We start from the raw sequence: 14,637 nt of genomic DNA, 5'->3' as shown, positions 1-14,637 counted from the left end.
GCCAGCCACATGACCATGGAAATGGACAAACACCAGCTCTTTGGCTTACAAACAGGGATGAGTACTGGCCCTTAGAGTCGGACACAACTGGATTAATTGTCAAGGGGGGAACCTTTACTTTTGATATATACATAGATTTCTGAGATACTGAATGTTGTCTTGAGATAAATAATTGCCAGTTCCTATGGTATACCAGCCATAACAAGTTCATAGCTCAAACATCATAAAACTGTGGTGTGAAATACAGTACAATGGGGCTTTGACTTACAGACATCCCTACTTACGAAAATTTCAACTTACGAAAAGCTCCGGCTGCAAAATTTTGCTTCGTCTTGCAGCCGGAGTTTTGAATTAGGGACGAAAAAAGGCAGGGGGAAAGGGTGGGAAATTCAAACCATTGGTGGCAAAGAGGCTGTTTCTTCAGCCCAATGGAGAGGAAAAGGGAGGGTCAGTCTCCCGGGCTTCCACCACTGCTGCCACTGTCGCCGGGAGGCGAGCCGCTGGACCATCCCGGCTGGGCTCAGCCTCCCGGGCTTCCCCGCCACCCTGACCACTGCCGCCAGGGGCCTCCCCAGCTGGCCTCCGTCAGCAATTGTCATGGCGGTGGGGAAGCCCGGGAGGCCTCCGGCAGCAGCAGGTAACCCCGGGAAGCCTCTGGCGGCGGCAGTCACAGCAGCGGGGAAGGCCGGGAGGCTGAGGAGGCTTCGGACGGGTAGGGTGCTCCTTTTTCCTTTTAAAAAAAGTTGTTCTGGGTGGGTTTTGGAGGGTAGGTTTGGGCTGGGGGCTTATGTTTCTGTGTGGTGATTTTTATTTATTTATTTTTGCAGTCCCAGCGTGGAACTTGCTCCAATGTTTATTTTTGGATTTTTGTTTTGTTTTGTTTCTTTGCAGTCCCAGCGTTCTGAATATGGGTATTAATTATTGCATTAATTATTGCACTGTAGAAAACGTAAGACAAAGCAATGGTCACCACTGTACTTCACCAGTCTTTAGAATTACAGAATAATGAACAATGGTCTAATTTTCTCTTGAATATCTTCAGCGCTGAAGCACTAACCACCTCCCAAGGTTTCCATTCCAGATTGTTGGCATACTTCTGGAAGTGCAATGTCCAAAATATGGGACAACTAAGCTCATCCTTCCATATTTCTGTGCAGAAATGTGTATTATTGACATACTACATGATTCCACCAACTCTTCTTTCTGAACAATTTATATCCTTCAATTGCTGAATTCCAGTCATGGAGGTCATGCCATGAAGTTTCAGTTATACCCCTATTCTTGTTTCCAATACTCATGACATTCATACATATATAGGCACCAGACACAGTGTGATTTGTAGCCTACTTTCCTTAGTACGTTTTTATGAAGGCTATTATTGGGCTGTGTTACAACTGCTTGCTTTGTTCCTCGTACTGTGCCTTCTTCTCAATTTTTTCCAAACTCCCTCTTCTTTAAGCTGGATGCTACTATTTATTTATTTATTTACTGGACTTGTATACCGCCCCATAGCGCTACAAGCACTCTCCGGGTGGTTTACAATTTTTAATTATACAGGCTACACATTGCCCCCCCAGCAAGCTGGGTACTCATTTTACCGACCTCGGAAGGATGGAAGGCTGAGTCAACCTTGAGCCGGCTACCTGGGATTTGAACCCCAGGTCATGAGCACAGTTTTAGCTGCAGTACAGCATTTTAACCACTGCGCCACGAGGCTCTTAAAAGTACTAACTACCTTTTAAGTCTTAACCTATCCTTGCTAGTAACTTATATAATTTACTCAAGTTGGATAAATCTATGCCATGGAGAGAGACAAAGTAGCCATCCTCTTTTCTTGTGAGGGCTATAAAACAAGAAATATTGCAATCAAAGTTTGTGGATTTGGGTGCTGCCAAAGTTGTTTTCTACCTTAATCTTAAAAATAAGAAAGGGAGAAGACATACTCACAGAGATAGGTGTAACTAAAAATGGAAACTCCATATTCTGAAATGTTCTCGTTAAGAGTCCCAGAGCTGGGGAGAAGCAGCAGAAAACCTTATCTATGGTACTTCCAAAGAGAGCTAGCTGTGTCTATATGTACAGTCAATGCACTGGACTAGAAAAGTTTTGCTAGTTCTTACTACTCCTTTTAAAAAATCTTACAGTCTTCATCTATTCTATGGGATATTATTTCAGCACATTTCATTTACGTTGTAAATCCTTTGCTACTTAGAAATACAACTAAAAACGTAAACTTGTGCAGGGAAAAATGGGATTCTACATCAGCTGTATTGATTAAATGCTAGAAACCATGCTATAACCTATCATACATTTCCTCCAAAGCACTTTTACAGACTCTCAAGAAATATTAAATGATCCGGAATAGACAGTTATTATTAATAGGCCAAAGTAGAATGTATACCTCATATATACTAATGCACAATGTTTTCTGTTCCATAAAGCAGCATAATTTTATCCTTAATTTCTTTAGATTCCATTGTCACTCTGACCGAAGAGTTTAGAAGAGACAGTATGATCTCTCCTAATGTTACCTTTCATGGATTAGCAGTTTAATTAGTCATGATTATGTGATGCCCCACTGATTCCAAGAGGTCTGTTCTCAACATAACTAAGTTTGGAATCAACCCAATATATGGAAATAATCATAGATACAAGAAGTGGCAAGTACTAAACTTGCTAATTTGTGGCTCACAACCCTACAATGATTTTTTATAAGGTTTACAATTTTTACACACAGATTTCTTTTGCTTTACAGCATATCTTCTTTTCTGAAAAATGGCACGTGCTTCACATTATTCAACAAGTAGTATTCTCTCCAGTGATCCGTAAAAATCAATTCAGTAAAAGAGCGTTGCAGGTAATTCATTTTTTAAATAGTAATAATAGCCAGTTTACATAGTACATTTACCCTCAGTGCTTTAACTGTAACTCTAACAAGCTACTCATTTTAAATAGGTAATTTGTGGAAGGACCAGGTAAGAGTAGGGCCACTAACATCAGATTCTCATGCAGCTATGGCTCTTCTTTACATCAATGAATACAACAGTGATGGCATGTTTTAGCAAATCAGCAAAGATTGAACTGACGCTGCTATAGTACTCTTCAATGGTTGAACCATCACTCCTGTTACAATGATGGCCAAAAGCGCTGAACAGGCACCTATGAAGTCTACTATTTGACATTCATCACTGGAGGAAACTATAATTCAGAAGGAACATTTGAGTGGGTGGATTACAAGACACTCTGGAAATCAGATCTTTCTCACCCTACCTCCACATTTTCAGCAGTACAGTGATTATCATATTGTACAGTTTGCAAACCTGGAAGTGTTTGAATTGATTTTAAGGGCAACCATGACTCAACATCTTGCACTAGTAATTCTTGCCACTGAAACAAAATTCATGCTTTATACCTTCCAGCTACTGCTATATCTTTCAACTTTCATTTCATTACAGACATGCAAACTTATTCAATGACAAAAATTAGAAACTGACAGAATTGGTAAGTGCAGCTGAAAATGTCATCTTTCATCACCATTACACTAATTTAACCACCTACAGTATTTAATTAACAGGCATATTTTATTTTTACATGGCCCAGTTCTACAAAATGTATGTAAAAGGTTATTAGCAACAGTATATGAAATCTTGAACAGTCTGACATTGGAAAAATACAAAGAAATTACCAGTCTGAAAACATATTCATGTGGGCAAATTATTCAAAATTTTAAATGCTTACACCCAATGAGGAAAAAATTAATAATACCTAAGAATTACAAACTCCAAAGAAGTAATCAAGTTAGTCTGTCTCAGTATGTTGGCAAAAGGGGGGAAAGGCAAATTATTGTACCACTTTATAGGGTAAAATCACATTTCAGTCTGAGCTTTTGTAGCTCAAAGTCCACTTCTTCAGACACAGGAGTCTAAATACTGTATAGATCTGCTGTATTTATTCCATGGAGGTGAGATTCATACCCAGGTGAAGAAACAGATAACAAAGTGATCACAGTTTGTTTACATAAGAATGTGACTATCAAGCTGTTAGAAGATCCTAACCAGGGTGACAAGCTGGTTAGACTTGGCTGTCACAGTTATGCTTAAGAGTTGTTTATAGGACAGAAGTCAGAATCTGTGAAGGAAGAAAACTATTTGAAAAGATCTTACAGAACGTTGTGCACTAATATATATATATAGTATGCTTAAAAGTCTTGATTTCTTCAGGGCTCAAACAAAATACAATGGAACCTGTTTAGTTAGCCAATTTCTGTCACAAAGTAAGTTTGAATTAAATCATTTTCTTCCTAACTTTGACAAAGAAAAAGAAGGGACCAGGTAAGGCAAACAGAATTTTCCTTCCTTCCTTTGACATACTGTGCATGAGCATAAACTCCATCATGTCAATAGTCTGTACAGTACCAATAGAGACCATTATACTGGTAGCAAATGCATTTTCACCACCATCTGTATATAAACTGCAACAGCAATTACAATAGGTAGACTTCACTGTTGTACATGAAATAATGTGTTGCTTATATACTACCTGATAGTGTTTTTAAAGCACTCTCTGCTCTCCCAAAGTGAACTGGGTACTCATTTTACCAACTTTGGAAGAATAGAAACACATGATTCTTCTCCAAGAAAGCAAACTGAAATGTACATGTTTTGGAGTAAGTACTCTCCAGTTCAAGAACCAAATTTTTTTTTTTGGGGGGGGAGCGACATTCTTCTAATCTTTATGTAACTGTCAGGAAAGCTGCTTGTCAAAAGGTTTCTGCACATCTCAAGAAAGGGCCTTAATTCTAAATTGCTAACAAAGTCCATTGAAGAATGGCTAAAGAAAGGAAGAAGGAATGAAAAAATAAAATTACCATTCAAAACTATGTTCCACCAGGAATACTCATATTCAGTAAGAGAAACAATTCCAGCTGCAGAAAATATACATATTAATAACCCTTCTCCTCATTTCAATCTCTAAAATATAAAATTGCAGATTCAAGCAATTTTTGAACTGTTTTCTTAAATATATAGCAAAGACTTTTCAAACATTTCATCCTGTAAACATGACTCTGTTGCATAATTAAATATTAAACACGCTTATATTTTGCGTTTTAGATAACTATGCATCCCTCAGATTACATGGAGATGGTCTCTAGAAAAGTCCTGCTACTTATTTTTCCCTTCTAAATTAATCAGGTATTTGTCACATTAACCCAGAGGTACCACCACACTAACTGAAGTGCTTCACATCAGTGCAGACTCCTTTAAAAGAAGAGAAACCATAATCCTGCCTTGACAAGAGACCAAACTTACCACAAAGAGAAGCCCCTAAACACGACTGAAAGCATGTAAATCCTCATTCAATGTGTTTCTAACAGTGCCTTCAAACATGCAGCTGCTGATATACTTCTCATTTAAGAACTCAGAATAGTGTATAAAACATCAGGCCAGGCAACTTGCCTTGGAAATCAGTTCATCATGATTGGCTAGATGGGCTCTGCAGTGGATACAGCTGTACGTTCGATGACAATTTGGCAGGTAAGCCTGGAACGTTTTGGATTTTGTCATTTTTACCATCTCTGTGCCTGGTTCCTCACTCTGATCAGGGCCAGCACTTGAAGAATTGCAACTCTGCTGAACTTGCTGACAAAAGAAACACTGGAAAATGCAAGCAAAAGCCGTCGTTGTTCTGGAGTGTGTGTGGCACTTTCCACACAGACGCCACAGAAGAAACAGTTAAAACCTGCAACAGAAGAGAGGAAAACTTCGTAAGCCTCTTTAAATCCTCATGCACTACACATTTCTAATTAAACACTCCCTTGACCATTTCACCATCAGGGAAGATTAAAATACAACATGCAAATTAGATTCTGTATAAGAGCACTAGTTTCCACCCATACTGCTTGTCAGGCTGTTCTTCTACATGAGGCCTGTTTGGCATCCACAGGCGACACAAAGCCATTCTCGGGATCAGCCTTCTAAATATTCCATTCAAGCCATTCTGTCAGGTTTACAAACTGCTTCGGATATCACTAGAATGTGCTTGCACCAGCAAATTTCTGATGTGTTACAGTTGCCATCTAATTTCTCTATGCCACTCTCTGTATCTTACACTCCCTCCCCAAAGGCAGCAATTCATAAATCACCCAAGAGATATTACACCACCATTTCTAAGGTTACAGAAAATAGTGTTACAATAAGCATGGTTACTATGATGGAAACAAATTTAAATGAGTCTTGGACTGGCAGGCTTCCCATCTTTTCCAACACAATCACAGGAAAAATTGAAACTTCCCCTATCATTATTATTGTTGTTGTTGTTGTTGTTATATACAATTTAGTTGTGCACCTGACCCCTAACCTGTGATTAGTCTTTATTATGGGTTGTTATAACAAACTAGATTCACAATCCATTGTTAGAAGTTGTTCGTGTTGATAGGTTTTTTTGTTTTCAAATAAACCATTTTTAACCATGACACTGGTCTGGATTAAATAACAATGTACAGTTGATCACCATGGAAGTAAACATTTCTAAACCCTGCACGCAACTATTCCAAAAGAGCGCAGAGCATGCAGGCCAAACATAGGTTTACTCCTGTTTCCACCAGTTATATTTTACTGCAATGTCTGAATATAGCCAATATTTAGACAATGGGTTTGTACAACAAAAACAAACTGAAGGATATACTTCATTGCTCAAGACAAATTATCTTGAGTTCATTTCTAAATACATGGCAAAAGATACCAGCACATGTATTGTGGACACTATTAAATCCTGCCCATCAGGCAAAAATCAGCTATTTGCTGAATTGGGAAGGCCCACACGATAGGTGACTTGAGAGTCCAGTGTACTAAGACCAATTTTCCCATGGAACAATATCAACTACTGCTAGTCCAGTTTTCCAGGCAAGCCAAGAGACCCAGACTCACAGATATTTAAAAAGCTATCAAAAATGTAATCTGTTTCTCTGTTGCTTTTCTAAGAACACGGAAACCGAAGCTTTTGCCATAAACAAAACAAATTGGAATGACATGAGGGCACTGTTATGATAGTAGTGACAACAAAATACCAGACAGCAGAAGTAAATTTTGTCTGTAACAGCAATTCTGGCTGCAGCTTTAAAGTTTTTTTAAGGATTGCCAGGCTTTTCAAGGGAACAAAAAAGGCCGTTAGAATTCCTGATAAACCCTTTGAGAACAATGACAGCTATATTTTATATCATGCAAGATTAGTTAAAGCCAATATTTTTATTTATTATCTCAATAGTAGCATCAGGCAAGAGCTCTTTTATTACATCCATCCAACGTTGGGCCAACCATGCAATATAATACTGTACTTTAAAAAAAATATCTGAAGGCAGCAGTTCCAAAATTTTTGCCATTATGACCAGTTTTTTGTTTTTTGAGAAACGACGCCTCCCTCCGCACAGCTTTCTTCCTCCTCTGCACAGTGATCACGTTCATTCCCTTTGGTTCCGGTCATGAGGTAACCCTGAACACAGGGGCGGGGGAGGCAGAGTTGCACGCACACGCAGAAGTGAAGTTGCACAAGTGAGGCGGAGCCCAACCCAGAGGGGTTGAAAATTAGAGGGTACCTTGCCCCCAGGGAATCATTCATCCATCCAGGTTGAGAGGAAATGCTTGAAATAATGCAAACTCACTCAGAGAAACTTGACTTCTTTACTGTAAATATCCTTAGTTCAAGAAAGTGTTCAGGAGTAGTTCACCATTATATTATTCCAGTTTTACAAAGGTATTTTTTTTCTTTTATCACAGCATAGTTTAAGGTACTATTAATAGTTTTTGTGGGTTTTTCGGGCTCTTTGGCCGTGTTCTGAAGGTTGTTCTTCCTAACGTTTCGCCAGTCTCTGTGGCCGGCATCTTCAGAGGACAGCACTCTGTGCCCTGGTGTAGTTGGCTTGGGAGTGGAGTATTTATGGCTGTGAGATGGGCTTTTGTCTTTTTCCACTCCCAAGCCAACTACACGAAGCCAACCCACAACAATCATTAGATCCCGGCCGTGAAAGCCTTCACAAATACAATGTACTATTAATATTCAGGAAGAATTAGGAAAAGACCATGTGGTTAAGTATTACACAAATGCAAGAGTAAGGTGGCACTCTTATTGAACCACTAAAAGTCACTCAAATTGCAAGCTTTTGTGGGTAAAATCCCACTTCCTCAGACTGGGCACGACCCCTTCATGAAGAATGCAGGAGTATTCTAGGTCAGAGTGCCAACAATTAATGGCATGTGTCTGTACTAAGTCTGCTAGTATGAGGTGAGTTGGGAGGTGTTGGGAGGTTTCAAGCATCTTCCTTTATAGCATGGTTGGAATATTCTATTTATTTATTGGAAATTTTATCCTATTCTGGAGAAGCTGTCAATAATTATTCCTCTCTCTTACTTTTCCCACAGTCTAAATCATAGACATCCCTCTTGGATCTTTACAGGGAAGGAAAAGAATCCCAAATTTTTTCCGCCTTTATTCATACTCAGCTCATCGCCACCTCTCATGGCCATTGACTACTTAAAAGTCCACATTTTCAAAACTGGAAGAAAGTCATAATAATGTCATATACAAGGAATTTATTTATTTAGATATATGCTTTCATTTAAATGTGAGCTTAATCTATGTCATAAAATGGCTTACTTCACATATTTTGATGACAAATTTACTTTGTCTAGGCATCATGCCAATCTCACAATAAAAACACATTAACTATGATTTGATAGACACCACCGGACCCAACTCTTATTGGCCCCAAACAGCACAGACGATGGTAAGGAAGAATGAGAGTTGCTGTTCAACAACATCTGAAGTACCACAGATTTCCACTAGACTAGCAGACTATTCATTGTGGTGCTAGGAAAATGATGAGGCAGCATTTGGGAAGATGCATGCAACAGCTTTTTCTTTGTATTTCAGGGCCATGCAAGACATGGAAAACATAGGGTTTTAGACATGCATTAGGAGAAAGAGGGCATGAATCAAAGTAATGTATGTTTAACACATTTATATTTACCAGAAAGAAGATCCCAAAACATTTTCTTTTGGTTAATTTATTTTATTTATTTATTTATTTTTATTTTTATTTTATTTATATCCCACCTATCTGGTCTTGCAAACTCTAGGCGGCTAATCATAAATACCTCAAAACTTACAGCAAGCACAAGGTGCCTCAGAATAATCAACATGAGTAAGTAATGTGATGCACTATGTTGTCTAAAAACTGCTAAAGGCTTATCTCCAAACAGAACCAATGGCAATGATGGGTGACCTTGTGACAAAACCTAATCTGGTTTCAAAACAAACAGACAGACTTTGGAATGAAGACCTCTGAAGCAAGATTTCTCCTTGGACCTTGACCTATCAAGGAAGAACAGAGAGAGAAGCAACTATGGGAAGCTAATGAATTAAAAGAAATGGGCCCATCTTAGCTCAAAATGCATAAACGTCTCAGGCTAGTGTTCTAGACTCTAGCTTATTCACAAGAGCACCAAGCCATGGATCTAGGAATCAGCAGCTCATAAGTAGTAAGGCTGAAATCCTATTGTTCACAGTCTGCCTGCACAACAGGAATGATGCCATCAGCAGTAGCAGGTTGCCACTGATTAAGGGCTTCCTTTTATGATTTTGGGGTGTGCATGACTCATGCAGAATGTGATGAAGTCATGTGCACCCCAAAATCACAAAAGAAAGCCCTTAATTAGTGGCAATCCGCCACTGCCAATGATCTAACTCTCACTGTGCAGTTAGAGCCCAACCAACAGGATTCTGGCCACTGAGAGCTATCTCTATCAAATTCCATGAGAGTCACAAGAAGTCAGCTAGCCTGAGATTGCCACTGTGTGTGTAATCTAGTTATGCAGTTACCATAGGTGAAGAAAAACTGAACTCAAAACAAATAAAGGCTGTGCCAGAAATGGAAACTTGTTCTAAAGTTGCAGAGGGCACTTCAGCAGGAGATGACATTCTATATGGCTCTGCAAGACAGCTTTATGCCTGACTACTCATTTACTCTGAAGTGGTTAGCCATTCCCTTCTTCTGTGGCTGTTCTGGGACTGTGCAGGTTGCCTAAATCCACACACAATGGCTGTACTCTAGGGAAGCACAGTGGAGAATCAAACTCCCAACCTCTGGCTCTGCAACCAGAAACCTAACTCACTGTGCTACCAAGCCAGCTTTTACCTAACAAAATAAAAATTAGACAAAGGGCCAGAATGATATTATATTATATATTATATATCTAAAACAAATACATTTACAAAAGCCAGTAGGCTGAGCTCCTCATTAGGAATACTGTCACAAATTCATTTTGTAAATGCTAAAAAAGAGCATCAAGATATGTTCATCCTCTATAATTCTAAATACACTGAAGAGTATACTGCATAAATCTAGCATTAAACTTCCAAATCAGTTCAAAAGTAAGAAGGCATTAAAAAACAATTAGATTTAAGTAATAAGATATATTATTCATTTACATCTTGCTATTTGCAACCTCCAGTTTTCACTCCAAATTCCCTCATTTGAAAAGGCCAATAGAAATAAGATTGTAGGGCAATGTTATAAAATGCATAGATGTTATTTTCAAGTCATCTTACAATTCATAAACCAAATGTCAGGTCTTACTGCCTGCCAGCATGACATCACTGAAAAAGCCACACTCCTGGTAATCAAGCAGCATCCAATCTTAAGCACTGTGGGCTGTCTTTACACTGCACCCGGATGTATAAACAAATACTTAAACATGTTAGCTGCAACAAAACAAGATCCACATATACCAGATAGGCAGACTGTTAAGCTAGTCACCGACTAACACTTAGACAACATCAGCAAACAAAAGACACAGTTCATCAAAATTGGAATATGTATTTTGTGACTGGTATTTCATACATTATACATAGATGCTTCCCTACTACAGCAGGCCTTAATTCTGTTGTCATTTGTGCTTTTAAACAAAATTATCAAGCTAGAACAACAGTATCACACAAATAAAAGCAAATGATTAAAGTCTGCAGTGCTGTGCAAACAAGGAATTAAGTCCAGCTAAACACAGCAAGACTCAGTTTTAAGTAAACATACAAACAATTGGATTACTGTTTACAACTTAACTTCCCTAAGATGTATTATACTAGACACACAGATGTGGCAAGTGACTAAGACACAGAAGAACCTTGTCTTCCTCTCTTGATCAGGAAAGTACAATTATTTTCCAAGAACTAGCAATCCAAACTAAATGATAAGTATGTAAAGGCAGGCTATTTTATGACATAGAATGAGCAGTCATTTATTCTAGATAATACTACAGTATTTGAAAACACATTCCCATTAAAATATGGCTCACTGACAGCAATGAAGAAATTGATTCCCATAAGACCATCACCTTTGCTAAACAAAGTGGTCCTGTTTATGCTCTGGATTGTTAAAGAGTTTTCCAATTCACCCAGAATCACCACTCACTCCTACAGAGCAAAAAGTCAACTGCCTTCTTGATCATCAGGAAAGCATCTCATCCTTCCTCCTTGTATTCGCTGCTATTGGCCCAAAGAAAGGGAAGCAACAGTTTGGAATCTGGAGGCAGATGTAATTTTTTAACAGAAAAAGGCAAAAAGGTGGCAATGGAAAAGTCACCCTCCCACAAAAGGTACGCACACACTCTTCAGCCTGCTTTGGACAACAAAGCACCTGGGAGAGGGGGAGGCATCGCAGGCAGCCTCCCCGCTGAAGCACACCGCAACCGGTCCCTGCTACCGCCCTCTACGCCCGTCACCTCAAAACAAAGGACCAGCAGTAGCTACAATCAGCTCCCTCCTGACGCTGTTTACAAACAGCGCCCAAACAGCCCCAACATGGTTGATCCAGCTTGCAGGGAGCCATGCTTGCTTCAGCTGGAAGTGGCTAATTCTGATGGGAAGTGGGAGAACTGGGAGAAGAGGATTTTTCCCATCCGGCTTCAAAGCCGGTCACTTGTACTTAAAAAAAGAAAAAGAAACAACCACCATTACGTAAAGCATTCACCCGCCAATATAGCGACCAGTATACTGAAAGAAATCCAGAAAGAAGAAAAAAAAAACAGAAGATCTGGCACTGCAAAACCCTGGAAGGCTGAACAGCACAGCTGGGAGCGAATCGGCATGTAGTCGGAAACAAAGCAAAAAACCAAAACACGTCCGTTCCTGCAGCTGAAGCTACATGAATTTTCCTTACCTCTGGGGCTTATTTTTTGGACCCATTGAAGAGCAGCCTGGTAAACTCCAACTGGGCAAGGGTTGGCATGTATAGCACCCCCCGCCTTAGATCGACCGTCAGAGGGGAAATGTGGAAATCTGAAAGGCAGAATATCATGCACCCTGGGTCCAAAGTCACGAAGGGATCCTGGCGGAGCCAGAGTGACACAAACCAACCCAGAGATGTTTACTGATCTACTGCCCCAGATCTGAGGCTCTGCTCGCTGCCTGCCTGCCTCTCTCACACATAGGGAATATACGGGATGACACCATCGGGATAAACAGACCACGTATGTGGCGCACAGCCCTAAATGGGGGTGGGGGGAACTGCTCCCCCACCCACCCCAATACACTCACCCACACCCCGCAGAAGACCTTCCGACCATCTGCAAACCTTTCCTGCCCTCCAGACCCTGCAAACACCATTCCTCATCACAAGGGAAAAAGAAGAAACCTCTGACCTCGGTCTTAAATGGGGAGGGGGGGGGGAGGGAAATATAAAGTTCATTTTGAAACACACAAAGCAGTGTGCTTCTAAGCATGTGCCTGCTGGCTTAACTACAGCCATCTGTTATTTTTAGTTCCAGCCACTCCAGAGAGCCCTTCTTCACCCAAATCCTTCCTCCACTACCATCCTCAACAGCAAAACAGTCCTTCTATTCCCCCAACACGGGGGTGGGGGTGGCATTTGTCCAGTTTCAGGACTCATGGCTAACACACAAGGTAATTCACTAAAGAATAAATTCCTTTATGAATGACTGGCTTTACTCTGAGCTCTCCTAAGCAAAAGGGAGCCTATAGATGTCCCTAAAATTTTGTTTTAGTTGCCCTAAAGCAAGTCCCATTTGTTTCCATCTGTCTCCTGCCCTACGTCTGGATCCAACTCGCCCGTTGTCAACCTGGAACCGATCCTCACCTAAAGAGATGTGGTCAGCCCACATGAAAGCTTAGGGAGAAACAAAAATTAGTTCATCTTATAGATCCTCTCCTAGTTTCAGGTATAAACTGTTACTGTATTCCACAGACTAACACGGTTAACCTGCTACATTACCCTATCGAAGAGAGACCATGCACAGATGCTTAACAAGATGATTAAGCCCCAACGAGCTAGGGAAAATCTCAAAAGGTAGCCCATGAAAAATACTTTTAACGCGGGGGGGGGGAGCCTAACCAGTAACCTACCCCCTGGAGCAGAGAGGAGAACAGTCAGGGGAGCACACCAAACAGTCCCATGCAACTTCATCTCGCCCCCCCCCACAGGTGTTTGAAGAAAATTGGGGGGGGGGTTTGAACTGTTTTTTCTTTTAAAACTCCCCCCCTCCACATTTCAAGAGGGGGAAACTCTGCCCTCCACAATTTCAAAGAGCCCCCCCCTCTTCAGAGTAAGAACCCCCCCTTGGTTTTTTTCCCCCCATTAACAAACAAGGAGCCACACAAGGGGGAGGAAGCGTCCCAGGGACGCGGGGGCGGCCGCCTACCTCCTGTGGTGGGGTGGGGGCTTGAGGGGAGGGCGCCGTCCTTCCCTCACAACCCACCCACCCCCTTCTCAAGAGCAGGTCGAGAGCCGGGAGGCGCCTCCTTCTCGTCCTCGTCGTAGTCACCGCGGCGGCGGCCCTCTTTCCTCGCCCCCTCCCGGACCCAAACCGGAGCGGAGGGGGGGGACACGGGCGGTCTCTACGGGTGTGGGGGTGTCGGCGAGCGGGCAGGCGAGGGGGGTCATAGAGACCGCCAACCGCCGCGGTTCCTGTCGCCGCCAGCGCCGCCGAGCCTCCCCTTCTCTTCCAGGCCGAAAAGCCCCCCCGTCATTTTGGCCCGTCTTCGCCTCAGTAGTCGCCTTTTGTGGGGGGGGGAAACAGAAAGTAAGGAGGGAGAGGAGCCGTTGGCGTCTCTCTTCCACGCCGACCGGGGCGCCTCCCCCTCACAACAGACACCGCGCGTGCGCACTTGGCCCCGTCCAACGGCCGCCGCCGCTCGCGCGGCTTTGTTTTGCTTGGGCTGGCTCGCGCGCTTTTCCCCATCTCCCTCCCCGCCCCCCTCGGGGCACGCGCGCGCCCTCCACAGAAAGCGCAGGCGCACTCGCCGCCTGGGCAGCCGTTGTAGCGGGAATAGGGGCAAAAAAAGGGGGGGCGTTCCTAGAACGTTGCCGATCACCAATCACCGCCAAGATAGCCGATAAGCTCTTTGGGTGATGCGCTGGGACTACATGTCCCGTCATGCCCGAAGGAGGGGAGAGGGAGGGGGAAAGCGTAGGAGCCGGAGGGGAAGACCTGGGAAGATGGGGTTCAGGAAAGCAAAGCGCAAATTAGAGAAGGGGACAATTAGGGTTTGTTTGTTTTTTTGGACTACAACTCCCAGCTCGGCTTGGTTGGGGGATTCTGGGACATGTAGTCCAAAGACACAAATCTCTCG

General features: G+C 42.0%; 1 protein-coding gene across 2 annotated transcripts in view; it reads right to left on the bottom strand.

The window, feature by feature from the left end:
* The window catches only part of YPEL1 (yippee like 1), a 32,247-nt gene extending 18,406 nt beyond the window's left edge, over positions 1-13,841 (bottom strand). Inside the window, exons 1-2 of one of the 2 annotated variants that reach the window (XM_072983184.2) lie at positions 13,707-13,841; positions 5,457-5,739 (exon numbers count right to left, since the gene is read on the bottom strand). In XM_072983184.2, the coding sequence (XP_072839285.1) occupies positions 5,457-5,573 (117 nt within the window). In that variant the 5' untranslated portion in view covers positions 5,574-5,739; positions 13,707-13,841. Of the gene's footprint in view, positions 1-5,456; positions 5,740-12,208; positions 12,894-13,706 lie in introns of those variants that run through there. The other variant, XM_078381681.1, reaches the window with a different exon arrangement.
* Between the last annotated feature and the right edge of the window lie 796 nt (positions 13,842-14,637).

This window comes from Pogona vitticeps, chromosome 14 (assembly GCF_051106095.1).
Source record: "Pogona vitticeps strain Pit_001003342236 chromosome 14, PviZW2.1, whole genome shotgun sequence".
In the NCBI taxonomy this organism is placed as follows: Eukaryota; Metazoa; Chordata; class Lepidosauria; order Squamata; family Agamidae; genus Pogona; species Pogona vitticeps.
The sequence above is the reverse complement of the archived record's forward strand: the minus strand, read 5'-3'. Positions and strand labels throughout refer to the sequence as shown.